We start from the raw sequence: 27,138 nt of genomic DNA, 5'->3' as shown, positions 1-27,138 counted from the left end.
CTTCATATACAGAAGGAAACAGTGATCCCACAGGCAAGAGATGATGATTCTCTCCTTGGTGGCATGCAGGCAATCAACCAGGCCAGTCAACCCTCACCTCAGACCACCACCACTGGCCAGACAATGCCTGGGATGAATGCCTGCTACTAGCAAGAATGCATCTCGGGAGAAGTAGCAATTAATGCTTAGGGGCCCCATGCCCCATGAGGCAGGGCCTGCTTGAGAGGAAATCACACACCCAGCAAGCAGAGGTTCTGATGGGAAGTCTCACTTACAAAAATAAGCACCCAGAAATCACTGTACGCTTATGGAAGCCAGCTCCATGGGAGGAAAACATTTGTATTTGTCAAAACATGCAGACACGGAAAATGTAAGCTGTGCCAACTTATTTTATATCAACTTGACACAAACTAGAGACTTTTTGGAAGAGAAAACCTCAATTGAGAAAATATCCCACCAGACTGGCCTCTGAGGCCATTTTCTTGATTGATGATTGATGTGGGAGGACCCAGCTCACTGTGGGTGGTGACACACTTGGCTGGTGGTCCTGGCTGCTCTCAGAAAGCAGGCTGGGACCTGGAGAGATGGCTCAGTGGTTAAGAGCACTGACTACTCTTCCAGAGGACCTGGGTTCAATTCCTAGCACCCACATGGCAGCTCAAAGCTATCTATAAGGGACTGGAGAGATGGTTCCGAGCCACTGGCTGCTCTTTCAGCGGCATCTGTAATGAGATCTAGTGCCCTCTTCTGGTCTGCAGGTATATATGCAGACAGAACATTGTATACATAATAAATAAATAAAGCACAATGCCACTTAAAAAAAAAAGCTGTCTATAACTCCAGCTCCAGGAGATCTGACATCTTCACACCAATGCACACAAAATAAAGTTAAGTAAGTTATTTTTGACAAATAAAACAGGTTGATCAAGTCATAAGGAGCAAGCCAGTAAGCTGCACTCCTCTATGCGCTTTGCTCCAGTTCCTGCCTTGAGTTCTTGCCCATCTCCCCTGGATGATGGACTACAGACTGTTAAAATAAACCCTTCCCTCTCCAAGTTGCTTTTGTCACTGTTTTATCACAGCCAGAGAAACCCTAAATACGCCATAAGTTCATCACAAAAGAGCTTGACAGAGACAAAGAGTGGCTTTATTTGTCTATCAAGGACTAAGTGCTCAGAGAAGATAATACAAATTTAAGCAAAACCCACCCAACAAGGCAAAGAGACCTTCTAGTGAAGGGGAGCCCACCCCAAGGACCCCACCTAAGCTAGGTGGAGAGGAAGGGACGTGACCACCACCCTGGAAAGATCTTAGGCTCTTAGCTCCTAGGGCACTCAGCAGCAGGTCACCCCCAAATGCAACTGTTTCGAGGCTGCTCCCTCCCTGGAATTCTGGGTGGGAAACCCCTTGCCTGCTGCAAGAACCATTAGTGCTTCAAGCCTCCCCTTCTTTTATACAGAATTGTGAGCGGGCTTCCAAATTCACCTTACACATCCGAAGTATCAAAGCGGTTACAAAGGAAAGCATGGAGAAGCCTAATTAGTCTTTGAAATCCAGCATCTCACAAGGATTGTCACTGCCCTATAACTGCAGAGGCAGGAGGGATATAACTCCTGTTTAAAAGCATTCCCTCGCCTCAGCTACCCTCTATGTTGGGGATGAGGGGCCATTCAAGCTCTCCTAAACCTAGGACGTTTGGGGAAGCCACAGTCACCTCGGGCATTTCCGTTCCCAGACTTGGGTTCAGGAAAGCCGAGGAAGGGCTAGGATGCTAACACAGATCACATGGTAGGGCGTCTCCTCACAGGGCTGTATTCTCAACTTGGACCCGGGGGCCAAAGAGCTGCTCAGCAACCACCTTGCCATCGTACTTGGGCAGTGTACCCCCAAAGTCAGCGGGCAAGATGTTCTCGTCAATCTCCTGGAAGAAACCATCGAGGTCATCTCCGTGGACAAACACCTGCAGGGAAGTGAGCAGGGCAAACTGCGTGGAAGGAGGAGGGAGGAGGGGAGGACAAAGCCGCTACGGGCTGTCTTTGCCTGATGTCTTTTCTACAGTCCTCTGTGTGGACTGTCGCGGGGTGGGGGGCTGTCCCCTCACTCAGCACCAGTGTGCAGTGTCTGAGGAGGCTCAGGAGGCAGACATGAACTCACCCTCTGTAGCAACTTGTTCTTCAAGAAGGGCTTGACCACATTATAGGTGGTGGTGAAGTACCATGGCTGGTGGATGAAGTGGATAGCTTTGAACCTGGCTGGGAATGAATCCTGGGGGGAGAGAGAGAAAGAGACACAGAGACAGAGAGAGAGAGAGAGAGATCCCCTCACCTCATTGTCCCAGTGGACTCTGAGGCACTTACTTATCAGCACACACACACACACATGCTCACACATGTACATGTGCACACGTACACGCTCACAATGCACACATTGCGGACACACATACATGCACACACATATGCTCACACATGCACACATGCGTGGACACACATACAAATACATACACACACACATATGCACACACACAGACGCAGTCTTTCCCCTATGTAGTGAGGACTGGTTTCTCCAGTATCACATGTTGCACTGAGTATAGCCCATCCCAGGGCCAGCCACCCGAGAACTTTGACTTCACTTTGGCTCCAAGGTATAGGGAGGAATCCCTGCAAGTTACACAACCTAGAGCTGTCCCATGATGCAAAACAGAACAAAACTGAAACCCTAGAAATAATTTGTTTTAAAGGATAAAATGGTAGCCTTGCTTGGTTATTTGGTGATTATGTGTTTGGGGGGTGTGTGTTCTGTGTGTGTGTATGTGTATGTTCTGTGTATTGGTATTTGGTGTGTGTGTGTGTTGTTGTTGTTGTTGTTATTTGGTGTGTGGTGTGGGGTGTGTGTGTGTTAGTATTATTTATTGGTTTTGTGAGACATGATCTCATGTGTCTAAAACATGACATAGTTGAGTTATGACTTTGACCTTCCAATTATCCTGCCTCTTCCTTTTGAGTGCTAGAATTGCAGGCATGTGCTACAATGACCAGTGCTGGGAATAGAGCCATATCCCCAGTTGGAGTGATTGAGGTTTTATTCAAACCAATTGTCTACTGGGTGGATGGCAAACCATTATAGACTGAATGTAAGGACATTATTGTCAAGCCTCCTTGTCCTTCAGCAACCGCCGTGTGTACCCATATTGCCAACCTCTTCTTTCCCAATACAGGGCAAATATAAGGCTCAAAGAAGAGACTGGGGGCTATCTATATATAAAGGACTCAGAAGGGGGCTGGTGATGTGCTGTCCTCAGGATAAACTCACAGACAGAAATAGACAGCAGGATATACATGGCCAGGCAGCCTGATGTTCCAGGATCACTCGCATGGAGTCAAATCCAGCCTCTGCCACTTTACTGTGTGTGACCTTGCAAAGTCGCTTAACCTCCAAGCCTCAGTTTCCAGGTTTGTAAGATGAAGCGGAGGATACGGGGGAGAATCCACTCAAGGAGTCAGAGAGAATCCTCTCAAGGAGTCAATGAACACATTACCATCTACTTAACAGACTCAGTCACCATGCAAGTGCGATGGTTGAGATGACTGCTGTCACCGCTCTGTATGACACTAGATTGTCAACTCCTCGGGTCTCTTCCTGCATCGTGGAAACTGGGAAACCACCTGTGAAAGATTCCCACGGGGCAGATTCCAAGGCCTCACCTGGAGCATGTCCACCATCTTCTTGAGATCCGAGGGGCGGAGTCCCGCCGCCTGTTGCATGGTGAAGCCCTTAAAGTTCTCAACGATACAGAAGCCATTGATTTGTGTTTCCTCGTTCTCCAGCAGCTTCTCCAAAATGAAACAATATGCCTGCAAAATCTAGAAGCACAGGGGCTGGCTGTGTGGCTCAGTCAGAAGCCCCAGAGTTGATCTCAAGCACCACAAAGCCGGGAGCACAGCAAGCAGGGTTTAAGATCCAACCCACAGAGGTGATTAAATCTCAGGGTCCCGGGTAAAGAGTCAACTGGCACCTTCCTCGCTGCAGGAATTTGCCACAGATGCCCCCCTCCCAGAATACATGCTAATAAAATAACACTGGATGTCATGTTCATGATTAGAAGCCACTGAGTCTATCCCAGCACTTTTATAATGTTGGAAACCACTAGAATCGACCTGAGGATCCAGTAAGAGAGGAGTGATTTAAGCCATGGACTATTGTGAAGCAGGGAAAATGATGTAAAACATTAACAATATGGGGAACTCTTCATGACATTTCTTTGCACAGAAAAGTCTCATGTTGATTTTGTCCTGCTTTGGTTCATTTGTTGGTGCCAGAAATCAATGGTGGAGTCTTGGTCCTTCTAGGCAAGCACTATGCCACTGAGCTGTATCTCCAGCCCTTGGATTTCTTTTTTTACAGGGTCTAACTTTGTAGCTCAGGCTGGCCTTGAAAACTTGTTTAGCCCAGGCTAGCTTTGAAGAAGAGGCCCTCCTACCACCAACTCCTGAGTGTTGAAATTGTAGCTCTGACCACCATTGTTCTGCCTGTTGGATTCCACATTTCCCTGGCCCTTCTTCCCTCCATCCGTCTGTCCCTCCCTCCCTCCTTCCCTCTCTTCCTCCATTCCTCCCTACTTCCTTCCTTCTTTCCTCCCTGACTAATGAAAGCCGGGTGATGGTGGCGAACACCTTTAATTCCAGCAGTCAGGAGGCAGAGGCAGATGAATCTTAGTGAGTTCAAGGCCAGCCTGGTCTACAGAGTAAGTTCCAGGACAGGCTTCAAAGTTACAGAGAGAAACTGATGATTGATGATCCCACAGTTATATAAATTGTGTGTGTGTGTGTATGTGTGTGTGTGTGTATGTGTAAAATAAATTGGAGGAATACAGAGGTAAAAAAAAATCTAGGTCGCAGAATTATAGATGATTTTAAATTTTCAATTTTTGTAGACTCTAAAAAGAATAGATACTGTTTACATAATAAGAAAAGTGCAGATTTTTAATTTTTTTCTCTAAAAAATATGCCTTTAGTTGGAGCTCGAGAGATGGCTTTGTGATTAAGAGAGCTTGCTGTTCTCACAGAGGACCTGAGTTTGGATCGCAGTACCCACATCAGGAGGCTGGCTCATAACTACCTGCAAGTGTACCTCCTGCTCCAGGGAGCTGATGTCTCTGGCTTCTCCAGGAACTAGCGCATACATTTTATTTAAAATAAGCCAGGCAGTGGAGACCCTGTGACAGGGTTTCTTTGTGTAGCTGGGACTAAAGGCGTGCATCTCCACTGCCTGGCTGATTTTAGTTTTTATTATCATTTATTTATGATGGAGATGTCGGTTCCACTGACGTGGGAGCAGCAGGACACTGGGCTGCTTGGCATGCGTGCTGAGAATAGGACTCAGGTCCTCTGCGAGTGCAGCAAGGGCTCTAACCGCTGAGCCGTCTCTCCAACCCACCTCCCCAAAATAATATGTCTTCTTTTTTCTAAAGCTTTAATTCTAAAGCTAGTATCTTGTTACTGCGAAGGCCTAGTAACAACCTTAATAAGAGCCAACATAAGGCTATTTATGGCTATTTCCATCCCCCTTTAACGAGAACGAAGGGCTGGCCAGTTCAATCTAATTTCTTCTTAAAGTCTGGGGTCTAAAGAGTAGAAAAGGTGAAGAAAACAGTCTCCTTTATTTACATACACTAGTATACTTAGAAACACAGGTGAAGGCTGGGAACTCGGCTCACTTGGTAGAGTACTTGTCTAGAATGTGTGAAGTCCTGGGTTTGATCCCCAAACACTGCCTAATAACAGATATGTTGGCACAGGCCTGTAAGCCCAGCACAGTAAGGGAAGCACAAGTTTGAATGCGATCCTTAACTATATAGCGAATTCCAGGCCAGCCTGGGATACCTGAGACCGTTTCAAAACAAAACAAATAAGAAAGGAGGAAAAATGGGGGCTGGAGAGATTGCTCAGTGGTTAAGAGCATTGCCTGCTCTTCCAAAGGTCCTGAGTTCAATTCCTGGCAACCACATGGTGGCTCACAACCATCTGGAATGAGGTCTGGTGCCCTCTTCTGGCCTGCAGACATACACACAGACAGAATATTGTATACATAAATAAATAAATATTAAAAAAAAAGAAAGAAAGGAGGAAAAATGAAAGAAAGAGGAAAAGAATAAAGGAAAATCCTTACTTCTTTCCCTTAGTCCTCTTACGGGCTTAAACACAGGAGCACACAGAAGGCAGATAGTTAAGTAGGGCAGAACCTGTACCTTCCAGAATCTTCCAGCCCACAGCCCTCTGATCCCCATTTCTCTGTTGCTCTCAGCTTTCACCGTTTGGCAAGGCTTCCTTCAGCTCCTGGCCCACAGCTGCTGTTCCCAGGTGCCGTTGCTGGGGATAACCAGGCCAGTGGACTTCCCTGCTGTCCTGGAACACCCCAGGGAATCTCTCCCCGTGTGGAAAAGGCCTTGCCTCCTGGTCAAGCCAACAATGAAGACAACAGTTCGGACAGAGAACCCAGCTGACCTCATCAAAGGTGACCTCTTCGCAGTGCCAGTTTTCAATGTTGAAGAGCATAACCACTCGGCCATACTTGTCCCGGCTGGAGAGGACGCCAGGGTAACCCGCCTCGATAGTGCAGCGGAGGGCCTCCATGGACAGGCTGTCGAAAAGCTCAGGGTACTGGAGCCGGAAGTTCACATAGCCTGCAAGAGGGAGAGTTAAGGAGTCACTCTGAGGCCGTTCCAGCCACGCTCACCCACCTTCTCAGGCGGCACATGGTGAGAATCTGAGGCCTGGCCATTGTCTGCTGTCTGTGCCCCAGGTTTTCTTTCCACGAGATTGGCCTGTCTCCCACAAATGTTGTGGCAATTACACATGGTTCACAAATGTTCACCTAGTGAGCTGTGCAGACCTGAGGTACAGTCCTTCATATGAAGGTAATCATACGTGTTAGATCCCTTCCCTTGGGGACAAGGCACAGGCTGTCAACTGGGCACAGGGCCAACTGAGTGGGTGAGTGGGCAATGCTGAGGAGAAGCCTGGGAAGATAACACAAGGCCCCATCTAGACCCAGAGGCCCTTCCTAACTCGGGCAGCACCTATTTTGCCCACAAATACCATTCTTACTGTCCATGAACAGGTAGGCCCTGTCTTCCTGTGGCTATCTGTGCCCCCAACCTGGGGCCCAGGGGAGGGGGTTTAGGGAGCAATGTTAAAAAACTGCCAACACTTCGCTGCTGTTCTAGAACATTCTACTCTTACTCTCCACACCCCAGGGTTCTCTGTAGCTTTGGAGCCTGTCCTGGAACTAGTTCTTATAGACCAGGCTGGCCTCGAACTCACAGAGATCCGCCTGCCTCTGCCTCCAAGTGCTGCGATTAAAGGTGTATGCCACCACTGTCTGAGTGAACATTCCACTCCTATCCTACCTCACATTTGCCTTGTTGTGCCCTCTGCCCAGTTACTCAGGTGTCTAATTTCCTTGGAGTTTATTTTCAGGTCTTCCTTTGTAGTGGGAGCCTTTCTAGATACTTCCTTGGCAGCTTTGATCTTCTGCCCTTGATAACGGACTGCTCATTTTTCTCTTGTCCCTTGCCACTCAAACTCTACCTAGGTATTCTAGCCATCAGGTATATTATTTCCACCAAGAGAATGTAAATTCTACAACAGCATGGGTGCTTGAGCTCCTTGCCCTAAAACAGCGGCGGGCCCAGGGTGGCACTGATTGACGTCTGGGTACGGAGGAGAAAAGTAAAAATGGAAAGTCAGTAGGCTGCAGGCCACTTCTTCCTCTTCAGCCCTTCCCTCTGTAGACACCAAAGACTTGATTTCTTCATGAAATGTGTTTCTCCAACCAGCATGCCTGTAGCAGTTCTGTCCCAGCTCCCCGCCCCCAAGGCGAGCACCATCTTTGGTTCCATTTGGGTTGAGGTTTAGTGTCGGGTAAGTGCATAGAGGAGGCACGGCTTCACCACCTGGAACATTCCAGAGCCAATGGGGATCCAAAGGAAACACCTTCCTTCGTCGCCTAAATGTGGTACCTGAATTCTACTCACTGAGTTCTAAAACTGACAGAGAAGAGATTCTTCTAGGAATCTGGCCTTGACCATCTAATTTTGTCCATCTATTCATCCGTCCATCCGTCCGTCTATCCATCCACCAGCTAACAGTGCCCAAGTGATCTTAAGGACTACTCCATTCACACACGTGTGCACCCGTGTGTGTGCATACACACTCACATGAAGGATATGGAGACAGTGACTACATCACGGCATAAGAGAGTTTTCTTACTGTGGAAAAGCAGACACCCTCCTCAAAATGTCCCCTTCTTTGGTAGGACCAGCTCTCCAGCACAGGCCTTACCTTTGAGCAACTCATAAGCGCGGCCCACGTCGAACTTGCGAGCGCGGATGAAGCGCAGGAGAAAGGCGCTGTCCCTGGCCTGGACCCTCTCAGCCACCGCCAGGGCCAGCTCCTCCCCTGAAGCTGCCTGAGCCTGTACCAGCTCCTGCAGCTCCCTCACCGCCTCCTCCCGGGTCTCCTCCTTCTCATTCAGCTCATCCTTGGCCTGGAACAGGGTGAGATGGGGCAGAAGTTACTAGAGGTGCCAGTGAGGAACAGGGCAAAGGTGGGAAGGCTCAAATCCAAGTTGGCCTGCTGGGAGAGCCCAGGGCGCTGCAGTTTGGGCCTTACTCCTCCCTTGCAGCTCTGCCCTCCAGGGTCATGGAGTAGCATGCTGCTCTCTCACAGACTTTTGCATTTGGAGAGTGTCAAGCTGCTCAGCCTGGATGCAAGATATTGCCAGCAATGACTGTTTCTAACAAATGCCCGTGTGTGCTGTGCTCTTAGCCGACACCCTGCTAAGGTCCGTTAGACAGTCCTCTAAATACATTGTGTGTGTTTTTAAAATCTATAGACTTTATTCATTGTATATGTGAGTGTTTGGCCTGCACATACGTCTGTGTACCATATGCGATCTTGGTGCCTGCCTGAGAAGGTCAGAAGAGGGCATCAGATCCCTTGGGAATGGAGCTATGAAAAGCTGTGGACCACCACTGGGTGCCAGGCCTCCAACCCGGATCCTCCGCAGGAGCAACAAGTGCTCTTAACGGCTGAGCCATCTCTCCAGCCCTACACTGTGTGTTTGATTTTTGCCATGGCTCATTCTGGGGGTTTCTTTGTTTTTTATTTATTATTTTTTGTTCTGTGTTTTTAATTGCCTTTTGCATTTATTTATTTTTACATGTATGTTTAGGGGGGGCACACAGGATGTGGAAGCCAGAGGACGATTTGTGGGAGCTGGGTCCTTGGGATAAAACTCGTTGGGTCAGGTTTGATGGCAAATGCCTTTTGTCAATGAGCCACCTCACCAAGCCCTTATTTTTGTTTTGTTTTGTTTTTTGTTTGTTTTTTGTTTTGTATGGGGGGTTTTGCTTTTCTGAGACAAAAAGAGTTTCTCTGTGTAATAGCCCTGGATGTCCTGGAACTTGCCTTGTAGACCAGGCTGGCCTCAGACTCACAGAGATCCACCTGCCTCTGCCTCCCAAACGCTGGTATTAAAGGTGTGTGCCACCACACCCAACCTTTGGTTTGTTTTGTGAGACAATATTTCTAGGCCAGGCTGACCTCAATTTTTTTGGGGGGGGGGGTTTGGTTGAGTTTTTAAAAATATTTATTTATTTACTTATTATGTATACAATATACATGTCTGCACACCAGAAGAGGACACCAGACCTCATTACAGATGATTGTGAGCCACCATGTGGTTGCTGGGAATTGAACACAGGCAATGCTCTTAACGGCTGAGCCATCTCTCCAGCCCTCTGACCTCAATTTGACGGAGAGCTAGGGTTGACTTTGAACTTCTGATCCTGCCTGTACCTCCCGAGTGCTGGGATTACAGGCATGTGCTATCGTGCCCAGTTTTATGTGACACTGGAGGAGGAACCCAGAATCTCAGGCACTTTAGACAACTGTCAACTGAGCCACACTCCCAATCCGTTTTTTTGTGTGTTTTTGTTTTGTTTTGTTTGGTTTGGTTTTATTTTTTGTTTGTTTGTTTGTTTGTTTTTGGTTTTGGGGTTTTTTTGGGTTTTTTTTTTTTGAGACAGGATCTCTATATATAACCCAGACTGGCTTCAGAATTATAATTCTCCATCCTCTGCCTCTAAAATGCTGGGATTACAGGCATGAACAACTATACTTGGCACGTTGGTGTTCTTATGCCCGTGTCCCAGAAGAGCGGGCTAAGGGGGCTAGAGGTGACATGCTCTTGTCCTAGCTCCTCCAAGGAGAAGGAAGACCCCTTCCCTTCACTCAGTGACCTCCCAGACTTGAGGCAGCAGGAAGGAGAGAGAGGATTCTGCTCTGCCCACCTATCCTTATTGTGCTCCTTACCAGGCTGCCCCAGACAGCGCTTCACCCCCCCCCACACACACACTCTGGCACCTCACCTTCTGCAAAGTGTGACGAGGCAGCTGGCTGCACGGGCCGAAGACAGGACCATGGTCCTTGGTTGTGAGCTGCTCCAGCTGTGCCCGGAGCTCCTGCTCCTCCTCAGGGATCATTCGGAATGTGCCCACCTGAGCAGAGAGGAGTCGTGTGGAAGGTCGGACAGCTCCACCCCACCCCCCACTCCAACTGAACCACGGGCCTAGGGGCCTGCTGAGACCTTGCACAGTGCCTTTGTCCAAGAACTTTGCTAAGCCTCGTCCCTTTCGTGGGTGGGGCGCGCGGGTGGGGGGTCAGAGAGATGGTCACAGTGTAGAGAGGAAGGAAACAAGGGAAGAAGAGCCCAGGCTACTCACCCCCTCTGACATATTGCCTCTCGAAGACACTGAGGGGAAAGAAAGAACCTGTTGGCTCTGCCCTGGCCTCTCCAGGTATCCTGTCCCCAGCAACCAAGGAAGTCAGGACTGTGGTGATATTGGAGGAACTGTTCTGTGTTTGTCCTAGAACAGTGACTCTCAAGCATTCAATCCCCCACCCCCACCCCCGCCCCTAGGTGATTGGTCAGAAATTCAGATGCATGGGTCCTGGTTCCTGAGATTCTGACTAGAGAGCTAAAATTAGGGTCCCCCTCCCCCACCCAGCTCTGGAGGACAAGGTTCCTGGGGTACACTTTGGGAACATGCCTTTGGAAGGAACATACCACTAACATCCTACTCCAGCTGTGGCTAGCTAGAAATAAACCAAAATTGGACCCCATTCTCGGCTACAGGGCCAGGTCACTATACTAAGGGAACCTCTCTTCCATTCTGGAAGCCTTCCTTCCCCAATGCACCCCAGAAACCTCTCAGCCCAGGGGATGGCTCTGTCCCCAGTGCATTTGAGCGATGGTGAGCCGTGATGCCGCCAGGCCTGGCTGTGTGTTCAGAACTAGGTGGCACACTAAGAACTTTCAAATTCGTTGTCTCAGAGCCAGGCATGGCAGCCCCATTCCTGTTTTAGCTAAGGAAAACCAGGGCCAGGAGTGTAAGCAACTTGTCCGCGGTAACACAGCCCAAGGAAGTCGGGGACCGGATACCTACCTAAGCTGTGACTCCGGTAGACAGCAAGGAGCAGTCTGGGGCAGCTGGATGTGGGTCCTGGTTTCAAACCCTGTCTTTCACACTTACAAGTTGCGTGATTTCACGTGAGTCTTGACTATTCCCTGTTGGGATGGAAGGGTTATGAGATGTAATTAAATAATGTACACACCAGCAGTCCTGGGCCACCAGAACAGATTTCAGTCATGGCCCACCCGTTTCCAGGTTTTCTCCTCCCAGGCCTAAATGTCCCCAAGTGACTGTCAGGATCTTTAATTCTGTTTCTACCCATGACTGGAGTCATTTGGTCAGCTCAGCCACATACTCATAGTTGATAAGTAGCTGGGACTTGAACCTGTGTCTACCTGACACTGAATCTCTTTGATGCATCCAGTCATGTCATCTCTGTGCAAACTCCTGTGTGTGTGTGTGTGTGTGTGTGTGTGTGTGTGTGTGTGTGTGTGTGATGGAAACCTTGTAGGTTGGAGAGATCTGGATTTGAATCTGGCTTTTGCTGCCTGTGTGACCATAGCGGAGTTATTTAGTTTCGACTGAGACTGAGAGCAAATTGTGGACAATAGCATCTACCCAAAGTGATTGTCATGACGACCACAGGGTTTCTGGAACACAGCCTGGGGCGGAATCTTGCTCTACAACAGAATCCCCTCTCCTTTTCTTAACATCACACTGAGATGAACCCAATTTGTCCACTAATCCCAGAGATTATCTGAGGGTCTCCCACCTTCTGAATCTGTCCTTTCCCTACCATAGCCCTTCAAGGACAAGGGAATTCTGGGGGCTTGAATCTGCCTATAGGAATCATGTACAAGCCATCTTTTTGGAGAGCAGACATTCATCCAAATATATGGGCATAAAGACCAAGAGCGGAGTACAGTGGCACCCACCTATAATGCCAGCACTTGGGAGAGAGAGGCAAGAGGATCAGTGGTTAAGGTTATTCTGTGCTACATAGTGAGTTCAAAGTCAGCCTGCATTACGTGAGACTCTATCTCAAAAAACAAAAAGCAAAAGCTGGGCATGGTGGTGTGGTGGTGTACCTCTTTAATCCCAGCACTTGGATCTCTGAGTTTGAAGCCAGCCTGATCTACATAGGACGTTCCAGGACAGCCAGGGCTTTGCAGGGAAACCCTGTCTCAAACGAACAACAAACAAAGCAAAGCAAGACTGAAGAACTCAAAAGGGATTAATGGATACCCTCAGCCAGATAAGCAGATCACAAGCACAAGACCCAGATCTTAGAAGTAGAAGGTTAAAGATGCATTTAGCTCTTATTTTTAAACAGCACTTATTCATGAGCTGTATGCAGGTATGTAATGAAAACATGCTCCCCCCGGCTCCACATTGACGTTCTCTGCCATTTAGAATTGGCAAATAAAATACAGTTAATTACAAATATAGCACATGAAAGATATTTGACCATCTGCAGTTCTAATTGAATTAGGTACTACTCCACATTTGTACACGCTCAGTCTGCCTGTAGAAGGGTCTGGCTCACCCTGAAGAACGGCACACTGCTTTTCAGGCAACCAGAGCAATCTGAGAGGTGGTGAACCCCACCCCACCCCTGACCATTCACCCCCACACACTGTCTTATGCTCCCAGCCAGGCCTCCTTACTGACTGACTTACCTGACAGCTCGTCCTTGGGACTGCGGGAGCCTGAACTGTTCTGGCGCTCTGGAAACTGCCTCTTTTGGAGGTGTGGTCAGGTCAGCCAGCTCGGATTAGTGTGTCACAAGGAACTTCTCAGACCCACTGTTTCCATCAAATCAGGCTCACAAGAGGCCCAGAGTGAAACAGGCAGAGCATCCTGAGGGAGAGGGGAGAGGCCCAGCCTGCAGGCAGCCATCAAAGCCTTGCTTTGTGAGCTTCTGCCTGAAGCTCTGTTCAGCCATGTGGAAGCCATTTCTCTGGGATCTGGGCCAGTCCCATCCAATTCCCCTGCCCTCTCCCTTCTCGAACTAGGAGGCAGGGGAGCCTGGGAGAGTGAGCACTCGCTCCTCACAAAGGGGAGGACATATACAGAAATGAAGAGAAACTGTAAATGTGGTCTTCATAGCGATCCAGGCCTGTGGTCCACTGTCCCAATGTGAGGGAAACGGACCTGGTGAAGCTGAGCAGGGGAGGACCCGCCATGTAGCCTAAGCTGGCCCCAAACTACACATTCAGCTGGCCTACTTGTTCAGATGTGTTTGTGGGCTGCCGAGGATCGAACCAGGGCCTGACACATGTAAGAACTCTATTTCACTGCATGGTGGTAGCCCACACCTTAATTCCAGCACTCAGGAGGCAGAGACAGGTGAATCTCTGTAAGTTTGAGGCCAATCTGGTCTACAGAGGGAGTTCCAGGACAGGCTCCAAAGTTATAGAAAAACCCTGTCTCAAAAAAAGAAAGAAAGAAAGAAAGAAAGAAAGAAAGAAAGAAAGAAAGAAAGAAAGAAAGAAAGAAAGAAGAAAACAAAACAAACCAAAAAACCCCTCCATTTCTAAGTCATACCCTCAGGTTCCACCTCCTCCACCTCATCCCCTGTCCCATGTCCCGCACGCAGCCCAGGTAGGTTTTGAACTTCTGATCATCCAACCTCTGCCTCTAAAGGCAAGGAAAACAGGTGTGTGCAGCCACAATAGGTCTCCCTTATCCAATTTGCAATCCTTGCTCCAGCCCCTTTCTTGCCGTAAGGTTATTTCTCCAAGCTGACTTGGTCTTCTCTGAGAAGTGTAATGGCTAGAGAACAGGCTGGGGCGGTGGGGAAGATCAGGGAGGCCACACAGCACCCACTTCCGGTGCCTGATCCCAGGGAAGTATTCTGGAGAGCTGGCAGTTGTGCCCAGTGTAGAATCAGTGGGCTCCTACGTGAGGGGAACACACCCGAGCCTCAGCACAGCCAGAAACTCTTGAGCAGCCCTCAGCAGGGGACATCCAACCTCTGCCTTGGTGTTGCACGGCAGTATGAGGGTATGATTGTTGTGCCCAGACTCTTGCCCCCCAAAAAGACCACCAGGGATCCGGGTCTTGAATGCAAAAGCAAGGTTTATTCCAAAGCACAGTACAAGCCTAGGCAAGGAACTCATCCAACACTCACTGCAGTGAGGGCGGGAAGAACTGCCTTCCAGAGATTACAGGACATTTTATAGACAATCTCGCAGGACCACCAGTTCTAACCTAATTTGCATACCCGGACCTAACTGAGGACAGCAAATGATTACAAAAGGGCACGAAATTCAATAAGCATGATATCATTATGCAAATAAAGTATGGACATAAGTATGTTCTCGGTTGGCCCATTCCTACCTGTCCTTGGGGTATGTAGATGAAGCATACTATGGACATATTTTTAATTGGCAAGTTCTTGGATCTCCTTGAGGCAAGGCTCTCCCCGTTGTTATTGGCTCCTGCGAAGGCCCTTGCTACATAGGAAGTGTTTTTCAAAATAGCCTAACCTAAGCAGCATGGTTCAGGAGGAAAGCAATTAGGTCACTCTGACCGGTTTTTCATTTCTCTCAGGATGCAAGTCCATTAGATCATTTTCTGTCAGGGATTCCAAAGTCAGGGAGCTCTGTACTTTCACCACAGAAAAGTTCTCTTTAGTTAGCCTCATCTTAGTCTGAGCCCCAACAGCCCACTTTTGGCCCTGGTCCTCTCTCCTAAAGATGCTCAGGCTGGGTTGAGCTCATGGGCGCAGGCCATTCTCCGGAATCCAGTCACAGAAATGGTTTGCTCTCACCATGGTTACAGGCTTACATAAAAAAGACCATGTGTAGACTCGGAAAGAAGACAAAGCGACCCACAAGCTAAGGAGGTGACATCGAAGGATAACACCATGGTCTCAGACCTCCAGTCTGGGACTCTAGAGAATGAGTCTCTGTTGGTTAAGTCACCTAGGCTGTGACACTTTGCTATCCCCAGGGATCTTCACTGGATGTGAGGCTCCCAAGAGAGGGTGAGACTAAGAGGCCAGGCTGTCCCCTAAACTGCTAAGACGCTCCGTCAGGACTGAACAAAGGGCTTCATTGCAAAACATCCCCGTTACCCAGAGACTGTGAAGTCCATGACACAGCCCTAATAGAAGAAGGCTGTCTAGAGCATCAGGTTCTCAACCCGGGAGTCATGACCCCTTGGGGTGTGTATGTGTGTGTGTGTGTGTCACATACTAAATATCCTGTATATCAGATATTTACACTATGAGTCATAACAGTAGCAAAATTACAGTTATGAAGTAGCAACAAAATAACTCTATGGTCAGGAATCACTACACCATGAAACAATATTAAAGAGTCACACAGCATTAGGAAGATTGAGAACCACTGGCCTGGAGCATCTCGGGACACCGGCCGGCATGAAGCCCTTGGGGGAAGGGCCACAGCACACATTACGGCTCATAGCTCTTCTCCTGCCTCCTCCTGCCCTCCTCCCACCCCAAGAGTTGTGTTCACCTCTAGCTCCTCTGGCTGGAACAATGGTGACACTGTCCTCATTGGCCCACAAACCTATGCTGGCTGCACTGGCAGAAGCGCTTGGGCTCCCTGGCCCGCCTGGCCCCAGCTGACTGCAAGCAGGGAGGGCGGGAGGGGGCTTGCATTTCTAGGGTCAGTGTATTCATGTAAAAGTCTTTCAACATGTTTCTGTCATGAGAAGAAACAGATGGGTTTGCTTGCATCTAAAGTTACTGAATAAAAGTAAAATCTCAGCTTGGTTGGCTGCAATTTCCCAAGTAATTTTAATTTTGCTTGAAAAGTTGGCCATAGACAATCATTAAAATTTTATTGCAATTTTAATTACCAAAATTAACTCTTAAGCTCTCACACACATATATATTTGTGTACCTGTGTGTACATAAAAAATAAATATATAGGTACATCCATAGACATATATATGGCAGAATGGCCATGGAAGTAAGGCCGCATGCACCATTCAGAAGGGTGTTCAATAAGTCTTAGGAACCCAAGAGCTGAGTTGTTCTGGTGCAGAGGAGTCACACCCAAGCTGAGGAAGCCATTTAAGGGTCAGTGTGAAGTGGGATCTTCACAGGAGAGACTGTGAGCTGGACCCAAGGGACAAGGTCGGGACACCGTCACTGTGGCAGTTTTATTGGGTGAGGATTGTAATGAGAGGTTGAGTGACAAGTCAGTACGTTTGCCACATGTTGATCTTGGGGTGCTCTATGTTTTGCCATGTGGTCGCAGCATTGCCTCATTTCTACATGTCTTGTTTCCTGCGTGGCCTACCGGCATCTGCTAGACTCTGCCTACACTCTCTCTATATCTTTGTTTGGATTTCCCGCCTGGCTTTGCTATGCTAAGCCATTAGCTGAAACAGCTTAATTCATCAACCAACAAAAGCAACATATATACAGAAAGACAACCCATATCATCCCACCAGGAAAACAACGGACTAAATTTCTGAACTGTAAGTTAGCCCCAGTTAAATGTTTTCCTTATAGGAGTTGCCCTGGTCGTTGTGTCTCTTCACAGCAATAGAAACTCTGAGGCAGAAGTTGGCACTGTTCTGGTGGGCACTCCACCCCAGCCCCTGGCACCCATATACCCAAGGAGTCTGGGATGCTCTGGTGGAAGCTCCACCCCAGTCCATGGCACCCATATACCCAAAGTGTCTGGGATGCTCTGGTGGAAGCTCCACCCCAGCCCGTGGCACCCATATACCCAAGGAGTCTGGGATGCTCTGATGGAAGCTCTACCTCAAGCCCCTTCCACATCTCTCTCCAAACACTGTTGCATCTCAAAAAGTTCACCAAATGATGACCCCCCTCCTCTCCTAGAGATGCTCAAGATCACTCCCACAGGGTATATAAACTGTCCCCCCGAAAACACGCACATGTTTTTTTGGTCTCCTCTCTGGAGGGTCAGAAAATCATCTGGAAGCATTTTACCCATTAAACCTGGGCCTGTTTAAATATGACTTGATTTGGTCTGATTTGATTGCTGCATCAGCAAAGAGACTTATTGGGGTGTAAAACTTCCCAGGTACCAGGAGTGGGGTATTGCTGTGATAGGCCTGACCATTATTTGGAGAAATGTGGACTTAAGGACTTTGGATTAGGAAAGCAGTGGAATGCTTTAACCCCTGCTTAATGGGCCATATTGGAAGAAATATGGAAGACAGTGGTGCTGAGGGTGATTTGAACTGTGCAGACCTGACTTAAGAGGTTTTAGAGGAGAATTATAGTATGTGACCTAGAGACCATTCTTGTGATATTTTGGTGAAGAACGTGGCTGCTTTTTGCCCTTGTCCAAAAAGTCGGCCTGAGGCTGAAGAGGTTTGGATTAATTCCACTGGCGGAGGAAACCTCAGATGAGCCTGGAATGGATTCTGTCATATGGTTATTAATGTTTACTCTTATGTAGATCTATAATGAAAAGGATCAAGATGGGCAAGGAAAAATACAAAATGTACAGTTCAAAGAAAAAAGGGGCACCTGGAAATGGGAATAGAGTTAAAGCATGTGTTTATGGAGATGGAGATTAAAGAAAATCCTTTGTTAAATGGAAAAATGGGAGTAGTTGTTAGGAATATTTCTTAGATGAGTCTCTCCACCAACACAAATAATTCCAATCAGACCACATCAAATCGAATAAAAGATGCCCACGTTTAATGCAATGCTCCCGGGTGGCACCAGGAAAGCATAGAGAGGGAAAGAGAGAGAGGGGAGAACACGGAAACCCAGAGACCATGTGTTCATTCTCTGGGGGCAGTTTAAGTAGCCTGTGGGAGTGGTCTTAACCTTCCCTGGGAAGGGGTTACTGTTTGGTGTGCTTTCTTGGTGGTGGAGTTTGGACTAATGCAACTCCCAGGGGAGGGGGCTTGAAATGGAGTTTCCTGCCCAGTATTCCAGAGATGGATGCCAGGGCCTGGGATGAAGCACCTCAGGGCAAGGTTCCACCCAATTAAACTTCCTGCTTGTGAAAAGGAATTCCTGAAAAGCTTAGAGCCAGGCGTGGTGGTGCATGCCTTTAATTCTAGCACTCTGGAGGCAGACTCCGGAAGAGCTCTTGAGTTTGAGGCTGGCCTGGTCTACAGAGCAACAGTCAAGCTTAGGCAGTGAAGGAAACCACTGAAAGCAGAAAGTTGATGAAGATGTAATTGAACAAGGGGGCCATGTTCTAACCCCAGCAAGCTGTAGAACTTGGCAGCTTTGCCACATGGTTCTGGTTTTAGAGTCAAGGCTAGAAGCCTGGCTATGGAATTTGCCTCCTTGTCTAAGGGAAGCTGCTGAGGCCCAGCATATGTCCCTATGTGGATGCCTAGAAAGGCCATTGTGTGAAGCTGTGAAGTGGAAAGCTGGATTGCATTAGAGACCCCAAAATGTTGGAGATGCCAGAGCCGTGGGATATCTGCTAAGGAAAGCTGCTAGCAGGGAGTGGAATCAGCCCACGAGAAGGAGGTGTGTTGCAGTCAACAAAGCTGAAAGGAGTTGGCGATCTGAAGAACGTTTTGACATCAGACATGGAGATGCAGAGTTTGGAGTTTGCCCAGCGGGTTTTCGGTGTTACATTGGTCCAATATTTGCTGTATATGCTCCCTTTTCTCCCTTTGGAATGGTAATGTATATCCTGCACCGTTATATGTTGGAAGTATGTTATCTGCTTTTTCTTGATTTTACAAGGGATTACAGTTTAGGAGATTTACATGAATCTCAGAAGAGACTTTGAACTTCTAAGCAAGTTTGAGACTGTTACCGACTATGGGGACTTTTGAAGTTGAACTGAATGCATTACTGCATTATGTTTTGGCTACAAGCCTATTGGGGTCAGGGAGTGGAATGTGCTGGTTTGAATAAGAATGGCCCTCACAGACTCATGTGTTTGAATACTTGGTCCATAGGGAGTGGCACTATTAGGAGGTTAGCCTTGTTGGAGTAGGTGTGACCTTGTTGGAGGAAGTGTGTCTTGAGGGGGTGAACTTTGAGATCTCTGAAGCTCAATCTAGTTCACTTTCTGCTGCCTGCAGATCCAGATGTAGGACTCTCCTCCTTCTCCAGCACCATGTCTGCCTGCACATGTCCATGCTTCCCACCATGATGACAATGGACTTAAACCTCTGGACAGTATGTCAGCCCCAATTAAATGCTTTCTTTTATAAGAGTTGCTGTGGTCATGGAGTCTCTTCCCAGCAATAGAATCCCTAACTAACAAGCAGTCCTGGAGATAGAACCTGGGTTTTCATGTCTGCTACGTAAGAACTCTATCAACGGAGCTACACCCCATCCCCTGATTGCGTTTCTTTTACATTTGAGATTGCTGCAAGTCAACACTATCAACTGCTTCTAAGTGTGGGCTCTTTTTTTAAAAAATATTTATTTATTTATTTCTTATGTATACAATATCCTGCCTGCATGTGTGCCTGCAGGTCAGAAGAGGGCACCAGACCTCATTACAGGAGGTTGTGAGCCACCATGTGGTTGCCGGGAATTGAACTCAGGACCTTTGGAAGAGTAGGCAATGCTCTTAACCACTGAGCCATCTCTCCAGCCCCTAAGTGTGGGCTCTTTAGACTCCTTGCTGATTCTCTCAAGTGGTGCTGCTCTTTAGCCCAGGTTATGAAAGATCCTGGGCTTCTAATAAGTGCCCTATTGAACCATCCCTGGTCATGCCCTTCCAGAGTCCAGGGAACTAGAACAGTGCCCTCCCCAGTGCCCACATGTCCTCTTTAGAACATGTTTTCAGTACCTCATTAGATATCCTCAAGTTTGCAGCCCCCTTTGGGGGTCTTTTTTTGAGGTCCAGCCTCTACAGAGCGTTGACAGAGGTTTCTGTCCTGCCTGGTCCTGCAGCTGTTCAGTCCCAAAGAAACACACAGAGGCTTATATTAATTATAAACTGGTTGGCCTATTAGCTCAGGCTTCTTATTAACTACTTATAACTTACATTAGCCCATAATTTTTGTCTGTGTTAGCCATGTGGCTTGGTACCTTTTATCATCGAGGTGTTCTCATCTTGCTTCCTCTATGGCTGGGTGACAACTACAGACTGAGCCTTTCCTCTTCCCAGAATTCTCCTGTTCTGGTCGCGCCCCCCTCCCACATACTTCCTGCCTGGCTACTGGCCAAACAGCATTTTATTAAACCAATACAAGTGACAAGTCTTTACAGGGTACAAGACCACTGTCCCACAGCAACAGAGTGGGCCCACCAGGGTGTGAGGTACTATGGGTAGCTGAGAAGTGGCTCTGTGGGGAAGACAGATGGTAAATATTCACGATGGGTGTCCACAGTAGGTGCATGAAGTCCCTTGCATAGCAGGAACAATGTCAGTCCTCCATTTAGACTGTTTCTCTGGACTCTGACCATGCTCATTCCTACAGCATTGCTATGTTCTGATATAGTCTTGGTAACCTCGAAAACACTTTGGTTCCACCATTGTAAACCTGCTCTTAACTGGCCATGTTTATTTTTTTAATTAATTAATTTTGAGACAGAATTTCTCTGTGTAACATCCCTGGCTGTCCTGGAACTCACTCTGTCTATATCCTTTTCCATCCTCCCGCATCGGCCTCATCCCAGCTGGAAGGATAGACATGGGCTACCGTATGTGGTGCTGGCTGTATTTTCTAGTATTGGGTACATCACTGGATCTCCTTGTTTGTGTAATGACACCGCTTTTTGGTGAGTGCAAAGTCATTGTGCACAACCAGGAGATAGAGGAACATGGAGAATCATATTTGTATCAAGTAAGGAGCCCACTGGGGATCATTCCCGGAACAGTAGCTTCCCCGGGAAGCACAGGAGACGCATTGGGCAAACTCAAACCTATTCACACAGGAACAACACCATCACATGTAGAGGCTGGCACATTTTTTTTTAATGTGTGTACATGTACGCACATGTTTGATTTGTAGCTTTGCATGCATGTCTGTGCAAATACAGGCCGGCGGACAACCTCCAGTTCCATTCCTCAGGCTCTATTTACTGTTCTTTTCTCTCTGTCTCTCTCTCTCTCTCTCTTTGAGACAAGGTCTCTCACTGGTCTGGAACTTGTCAAATTGGCTACACTAACTGGCCAGTGTGCCTGAGATCTGCTTGTCTCTGTCGCCCCAGCACTGGGATTACAGATGAGTCCCCCAGTAAGTTACCTACTTAGTGGCTCACATAGGGAATCTAGTTGGTGAGCTGAATGGAAAATGATTAGCTGCTTAGTTAAGGAAGTCTGTACCAAAGTGGAAAACTACAAATGCTTACACACACACACACACACACACACACACACACAGAACTCCCAGGCAGGCATTTGGGAAGTAGAAGCAGGAGGATTAGGAGTTCAGGACCAGCTACAGTTACATGGCAAGTTAGAAGCCAGCCTGGGCTATGTGAGACCCTGTCTCAAAACCACAAAAACAAAAAGTTAATGTTACTGGGAGAACATAGATGCTATTATTCACATTACTGTTTTACAGCAGAAGGGTCTAGTGCTAGGAGTTTGGAAGGAAGGTTTTGTGGGAAGATGGGTCGAAGTCATCTGTTTCTTTAGGGAAGTAAAGGCTTCCTCTCAGACACCATCCTCAACCTCAGCTGCTGGGTTTTAGTTACATGACACAGCTCAAAGCTGAGACAGAAATATAGGAGAGGAATCCCAGCAAGGGCATAGAAGACAGCTGAGACACATCCCATTCCTCCAGCAGCTGTTTCTTCTAGATCCGGTCAAGTAGACCCATTGTACTCCTGATCGATTTTGGTCCCCACTGCCACAGACAACTTACAGCTTCTTAGGGGGCCCTACTTCAGACCTCTGAACTCAGCTCATCATCTCTTGAACTCTTTGGGGGCACTCATCTGAAAAGAACGTGGTTAGACAATGTGACTACATCCACGTCCCCCCCCCCCCACGCCGCCCCTACCACGGCCCTAATATTAAAGAAATGTACAAGCCTCTGCTTCCCCGCTATCACTCTAAGTACCTTCACGTGCTTAACTAGCCAGGAGCTTGTTAACTCTGGGCACTTGGCACAAGCTGCACCCTCAACTAAAGTAGAACCTCGGTCCACTGCTCCATCGACTCTACAGTCAGATGCTTATTAAACAAATATGTATTGAACATTCAGTGCTTCTGGGAAAGTACCAGCTCAACGTTGAGGTTACGTAAGGGAGCAGACATGCTTCATTTCCCCACGGACAATGTAAAATATGAGCGCTCCCTCTGCCTTTCAGGTGCTTCAAACGCAAAGACCTGCATAAATCCGTTTATTGACTCAAGCCTTCCGCACTAGCTTCAACTACTTGTTGAGCTCAAGAAAAAGCTTGACTAGGTCAGATCATAACACACATGCTCACTCTGGGGTCCCCAAAGCGAGGAAGCAGGTCGAGCCTCCCTTGCGAACTTTGCAATCACAAACTTCGCAACGCCTTCCCCCCTCCCCATCAGCTAGAATGGTACGCCCCACCGAGCAAGGGAGTCGGAAATGAACCGCGGGGGCGGGACCTGTTGCTCCGGACGACGGAAGTGCTGCTGCACGAAGTTGAGCGGGAATTTGGAAGGAGGCTGCGGTGAGGTTAGGATGACTTCCAGGGGTCTGCGCACACTGGGTGGGAGGAAGTGGGCTCGGGAGCACAGGCGGGTCTCCCTGCGACGTGGCGTCCCCCGTGCCTGGTGCCTGCGCTGGGGTCGGGGGTGCCTCTGTTTTGGCGGGTTTCTCCGCGGCGCGTCCCGCTCAGTTCTCCCTATTGGTCCTGCCCTTCTGGGACGTCCCCCAGCCCCGGTGTCGCCCGTGGAGCCCAGTGCCAGCGGGAAGACTGGCCAGTGGCTCTGCGTAGGATAGGCAGGCTGCTCAGGAGGTGCCCTCGTGAGTAGAGTGGAGCTCCAGAAGCTAATAATAACCCGCCCCAGATGTTTTGTTTTTTCTTTTCCATTTATACAGTGTTTACTATATAACATACAAATCAAACACCCAATCTTCACTAGACGTTTAGTATATCTTCGGCACTGTATTTAAAAGCTGGTACAGAAAAATATGCTCCGGATGCCTCGTTTTATAGTTTCTGTTTCTCTTTCCCTTTCGTTCCGTTTTTGAGCAAGGGTCTTATGTAGCCTAGTTGGCTACAAACTCTGTGTAGCTGAGGATGACCTTAAACTTCTGATCTCGTCTCCACCTCCTGAGTGCTTGGATTACAGGCATGCATTACCATGCCAGGTTCACATAGTTTGGGGGTGGCGTTGACGTCAAAACCAGGGCTTCATGCCTTCTAGGCAAGCCCTCTACCGACTGAGTGACATCCTTTAGCCCCCATCAGATATTCGTTAGGTCCTTAATATAAGCTTGTTAGTGTGCTCAAGAAAACAGTGATGAGCAAAACTGGATACAGCCGTGGAATTGTGGACCAGTGGGAGACCTAGCGGTTAATTTAAAATGTAGTGTTAAAAGTTGGTAACATTGTGGAAGGAATTTTGCTGGTGCTTCCAGAGGACGTAGTGAAGAGCATTTAACCCCAGCGTCTAAGAGTGTGGGTTGATCTGAGGTCTGAAGGTTTTGTAGAAATTGAACCTTAGAGAGCAAGGATGGAAGGGTGGGTCTTTATTCTGTTTCAGATGAGAACTCACATTTGTAAGGGCCAATAAGAGGAAGACCTTGGGGCTTTGAAGGCCAGAAAACAATTTATTGTTCTTAGAATGAAGTGATAAAATAGGAAAACAGTCAGCTTTATATCCCTTTTTATGACTCAAATTTCCATTACCTGCAAGCAGTCCTTTCTTGTCACCCAGTTTAAATTCTGTTATATGTTTTTCTGGTTTGGGTGGTGGATAAGTGCATAAAAACATATTTGATAGAGACAGTGTAAAATCCAATGTGACAATCCAGTGCTTCAGAATGGCTATTCTAACTGTATGGACGTTCACTGTCATGTATAGACTTTGGGTCTGGTTAATTTCATTGTGTGATTTTTTTTCCTTATTTGCTAGCTCTTTATAATACAGTTTTAATGTGTGTGTGTGTGTTTGTGTGTGTGTTTGAGACAGAATCTCATTTTATTTGGCCCTAGCTGTCTAGCTATCCTGGAACTCATTCTGTAGACCAGACTAACCTTGAATTTATTCCAGCCTCCCTAGTGCTGGAATTAAAGGCACGTGTGCCACCACCCGCTGGAAAACCACTTTTAAAATAAGGATAGACCTGAAAGGAAAGGCTAGGTTGGAAGGAAAATGCATAATTTATTTTTTGCTTTTAAAAATATCTCTTTTATTGCTGTGTAGAGGGGGGACAGGTTGAAATATCTTGGAATGGCCCAGTGAGAGATGATGGTGGCTTTGGTGGTCAGAACAGAGGTGGAGAGCTACTGACAGATTGAGAGATGTTAGGGGGTGACGTTGGTGGGACTTGGTAGTGGATACGGAGCGTGAAAACAGTTCCTCAGAGTTTGCCCAGGCTTGTGGGTTGAGCGGGCTGAGTGGGCGCTGCTGCTGTTTATAAGGATGGGAAGCAGGAGGGAGCGGAGAAGCAGGTGGGCTCCCCCCTGCAGTCTGCACTTAGCTCGTGTCCAGTGTGCCTCCATTCATCTCTCCACCGCACGGCACAGTTCACCACTCTACACAGGCCTTCTGCATCTTACCACTAAAAGAGCCTCTAGGTCGCCCCTGGTCCTTCCTCCCTGTCCCTTCCCACTTTGATTTGCACAGCAGTTTGGTGTTCGGTGACTTTGAAGACTGTTCCCAGTGTCCTTGGACTCTGTCACTCGGGGACTTTGATAGTTGTTGTTCTTTAACTGTTGCTTGAGGTCTTGTTTCTTCTGTCTCCCTCTCTAACCTTACTGTTCTACCTGGTCTCCCTCTTGGTCAATCTACTTACATTCCCAAATACATGTTCAGGCATGCCTGCCTTTGTTTACGGTACCCTCCTTCCCAATATTGTGGACCATCTGGTTGTCACGACTACCTAAATTTAGTCTCTTAAACTCGGCAGTGGTGGCGCACACCTTTAATCCCAGCAGTCGGGAGGCAGAGGCAGGCGGATCTCTGTGTGAGTTCGAGGCCAGCCTGGTCTACAAAGGGAGTTCCAGGAAGGCCAGGGCTACACGGAGAAACCTTGTCTTGAAAAACCAAAAAAAGAAAAGTAGTCTCTTAATGACCAGTTCAGACTTTTCTTCTAAAAACACTTTTAGTGTCACTGGCCTGGCTTCTCACTTGCTTTTTCTTTGGTTTATAGCTTTCTTTTGCTTGTAGCTTAGGCTGGCCTCAGACTCACTATGTAACTGAGAGCTGGTCTTGAATTCCTAATCCTGCCTCTCCCTCTCCTGGTATGAGCTAAGCAGCTAGTGCTCACGATCTCCACACACACCCCTGACCTGCTCTCCTCCTTTTTTATGCCGTGGGAATTGAACCTAGGGCCTTGTCACGCTAGTCACACACTGTACCACTGAGCCACACCTTCAGCCTTACTTGTTTTTTGTTTTTAATTATGAATACGGTATTCTGTCTGCATGTATGCACACGAGAAGAAGGCGCCAGATCTCATTACAGATGGTTGTGAGCCACCATGTGGTTGCTGGGAATTGAACTCAGGACCTCTGGAAGAGCAGGCAGTGCTCTTATCCTCTGTGCCATCTCTCCAGCCCTACTTGTTTTTTTTTTTTTAACCATTGAATTGACATTTATTAAGGGCTATTTAATGTTAGTTTATTTATTTGTTGAACAGTGTTTTATTATATGTTTATATAGTCCTATGTGTTTATAATATCTCTGATACATAGCTAAGTGCTGTTTTGGTTTTAAACATTATGCTAAATTGACGGTGCAAATGTATGCAGAAGCCATGAAACCACGTGCAGAATTGTAGGAAATCCGTACGACTTGATTAGGACAAGCATCATCTTACATGAGGTTTCCATCTGCTGAACACTACTGTGTTGTCTGTAACTGGTATGAATTACTTCTAGAAGCTTCCAGCCGTGACCTTTTTTTTTCCCTTACAGTTCTCTGCTATGAGCAACAATGGACCTGAAAATTTTATCCCTAGCAACAGATAAAACAACAGATAAACTGCAGGAGTTTCTTCAAACCCTGAAAACCGACGACGTGAGTACCGCCCAAAGCCAAGGCCAAGCTTGGCAAGTCCAAAGGATGTGTGAGCAGGAAAGAGCAGCAGCTGCAGAGCCGCAGGGATACACTGGGGCTTACCCTCCTACCAGTGCCCGTCGGAGATGACGGCTTTCTTGGTGGACACTTGATAGACACTGAGCTGGACGCTGTAATCCTGTCAGTTGGAGAAATTGACAGGACTGCAAATTCATGTCCTGCCATGGCTCAGTGGTTAAGAGCACTGGCTCTTTTTCTGAGTTCAATTCCCAGCTACCACATGGTGACTCGCAGCCATCTGTAATGAGATTTGGTGCCCTCTTCTGGCCTGCAGCATCCAAGCAGGCAGAACACTGTATATAAAATAGATAAATCTTAGAAAAAAACAATCTAGCCGGGAGGTGGTGCCGCACACCTTTAATCCCAGCACTTGGACGCCAGAGGCAAGCTGATCTCTGAGTTTGAGACCTGCCCAGTCTACAAAAGCGAGTTCCAGGACAGGCTTCAAAGCTACAGAGAAACCCTGTCTTGAAAAACAAACAAACAAACAAACCAATTTATTAGAAAGAAATCACAGACATACACAGGAAAAAGCTGGTG

The 27,138-nt window shown here is 47.7% G+C and overlaps 2 protein-coding genes across 5 annotated transcripts in view; one reads left to right on the top strand and one right to left on the bottom strand.

Moving 5' to 3' along the window:
* Window positions 1-1,125: 1,125 nt before the first annotated feature.
* On the bottom strand, window positions 1,126-13,418 carry Rlbp1 (retinaldehyde binding protein 1). Of its 2 annotated transcripts, none has more exons than XM_048434877.3 (9): window positions 13,153-13,418; window positions 11,507-11,628; window positions 10,784-10,812; window positions 10,430-10,558; window positions 8,340-8,544; window positions 6,501-6,679; window positions 3,702-3,860; window positions 2,155-2,265; window positions 1,126-1,960 (listed from the first exon to the last, which is right to left on the bottom strand). In XM_048434877.3, exons 3-9 carry the CDS (start codon window positions 10,793-10,795, stop codon window positions 1,802-1,804), a joined length of 954 nt encoding a protein of 317 aa, XP_048290834.3. In that variant the 5' UTR covers window positions 10,796-10,812; window positions 11,507-11,628; window positions 13,153-13,418; the 3' UTR covers window positions 1,126-1,801. The 2 variants fall into 2 exon arrangements, with proteins under 2 accessions (XP_048290834.3, XP_085538743.2); XM_085682617.2 differs by lacking the exon at window positions 13,153-13,418 and adding an exon at window positions 12,562-12,655.
* Window positions 13,419-18,566: 5,148 nt separating this feature from the next.
* The window catches only part of Fanci (FA complementation group I), a 59,261-nt gene continuing 50,689 nt past the window's right edge, over window positions 18,567-27,138 (top strand). The window contains exons 1-2 of one of the 3 annotated variants that reach the window (XM_087901442.1): window positions 18,567-19,080; window positions 26,436-26,538. In XM_087901442.1, coding sequence (XP_087757568.1) covers window positions 26,455-26,538 — 84 coding nt within the window. In that variant the 5' untranslated portion in view covers window positions 18,567-19,080; window positions 26,436-26,454. Of the gene's footprint in view, window positions 19,081-22,895; window positions 23,024-26,435; window positions 26,539-27,138 lie in introns of those variants that run through there. The other 2 variants (XM_087901441.1, XM_087901443.1) reach the window with 2 other exon arrangements.

This window comes from Myodes glareolus, chromosome 24 (genome assembly GCF_982192425.1).
Source record: "Myodes glareolus chromosome 24, mMyoGla1.1, whole genome shotgun sequence".
NCBI classification, from domain to species: Eukaryota; Metazoa; Chordata; class Mammalia; order Rodentia; family Cricetidae; genus Myodes; species Myodes glareolus.
Note: the sequence above shows the minus strand (reverse complement) of the source record. Positions and strands in the feature narration are given on the sequence as shown.

What these genes read in the sequence shown, in the direction of transcription:
- Rlbp1 (XM_048434877.3), bottom strand. An exon ending in AAGAGGTCACCTTTGATGAG is followed by an intron (nt 3,861 to 6,500) that starts GTCAGCTGGGTT and finishes CTGTGCTTCTAG; the next exon opens with ATTTTGCAGGCATATTGTTT. An exon ending in AGAACAAGTTGCTACAGAGG is followed by an intron (nt 1,961 to 2,154) that starts GTGAGTTCATGT and finishes ACTTCCCTGCAG; the next exon opens with GTGTTTGTCCACGGAGATGA.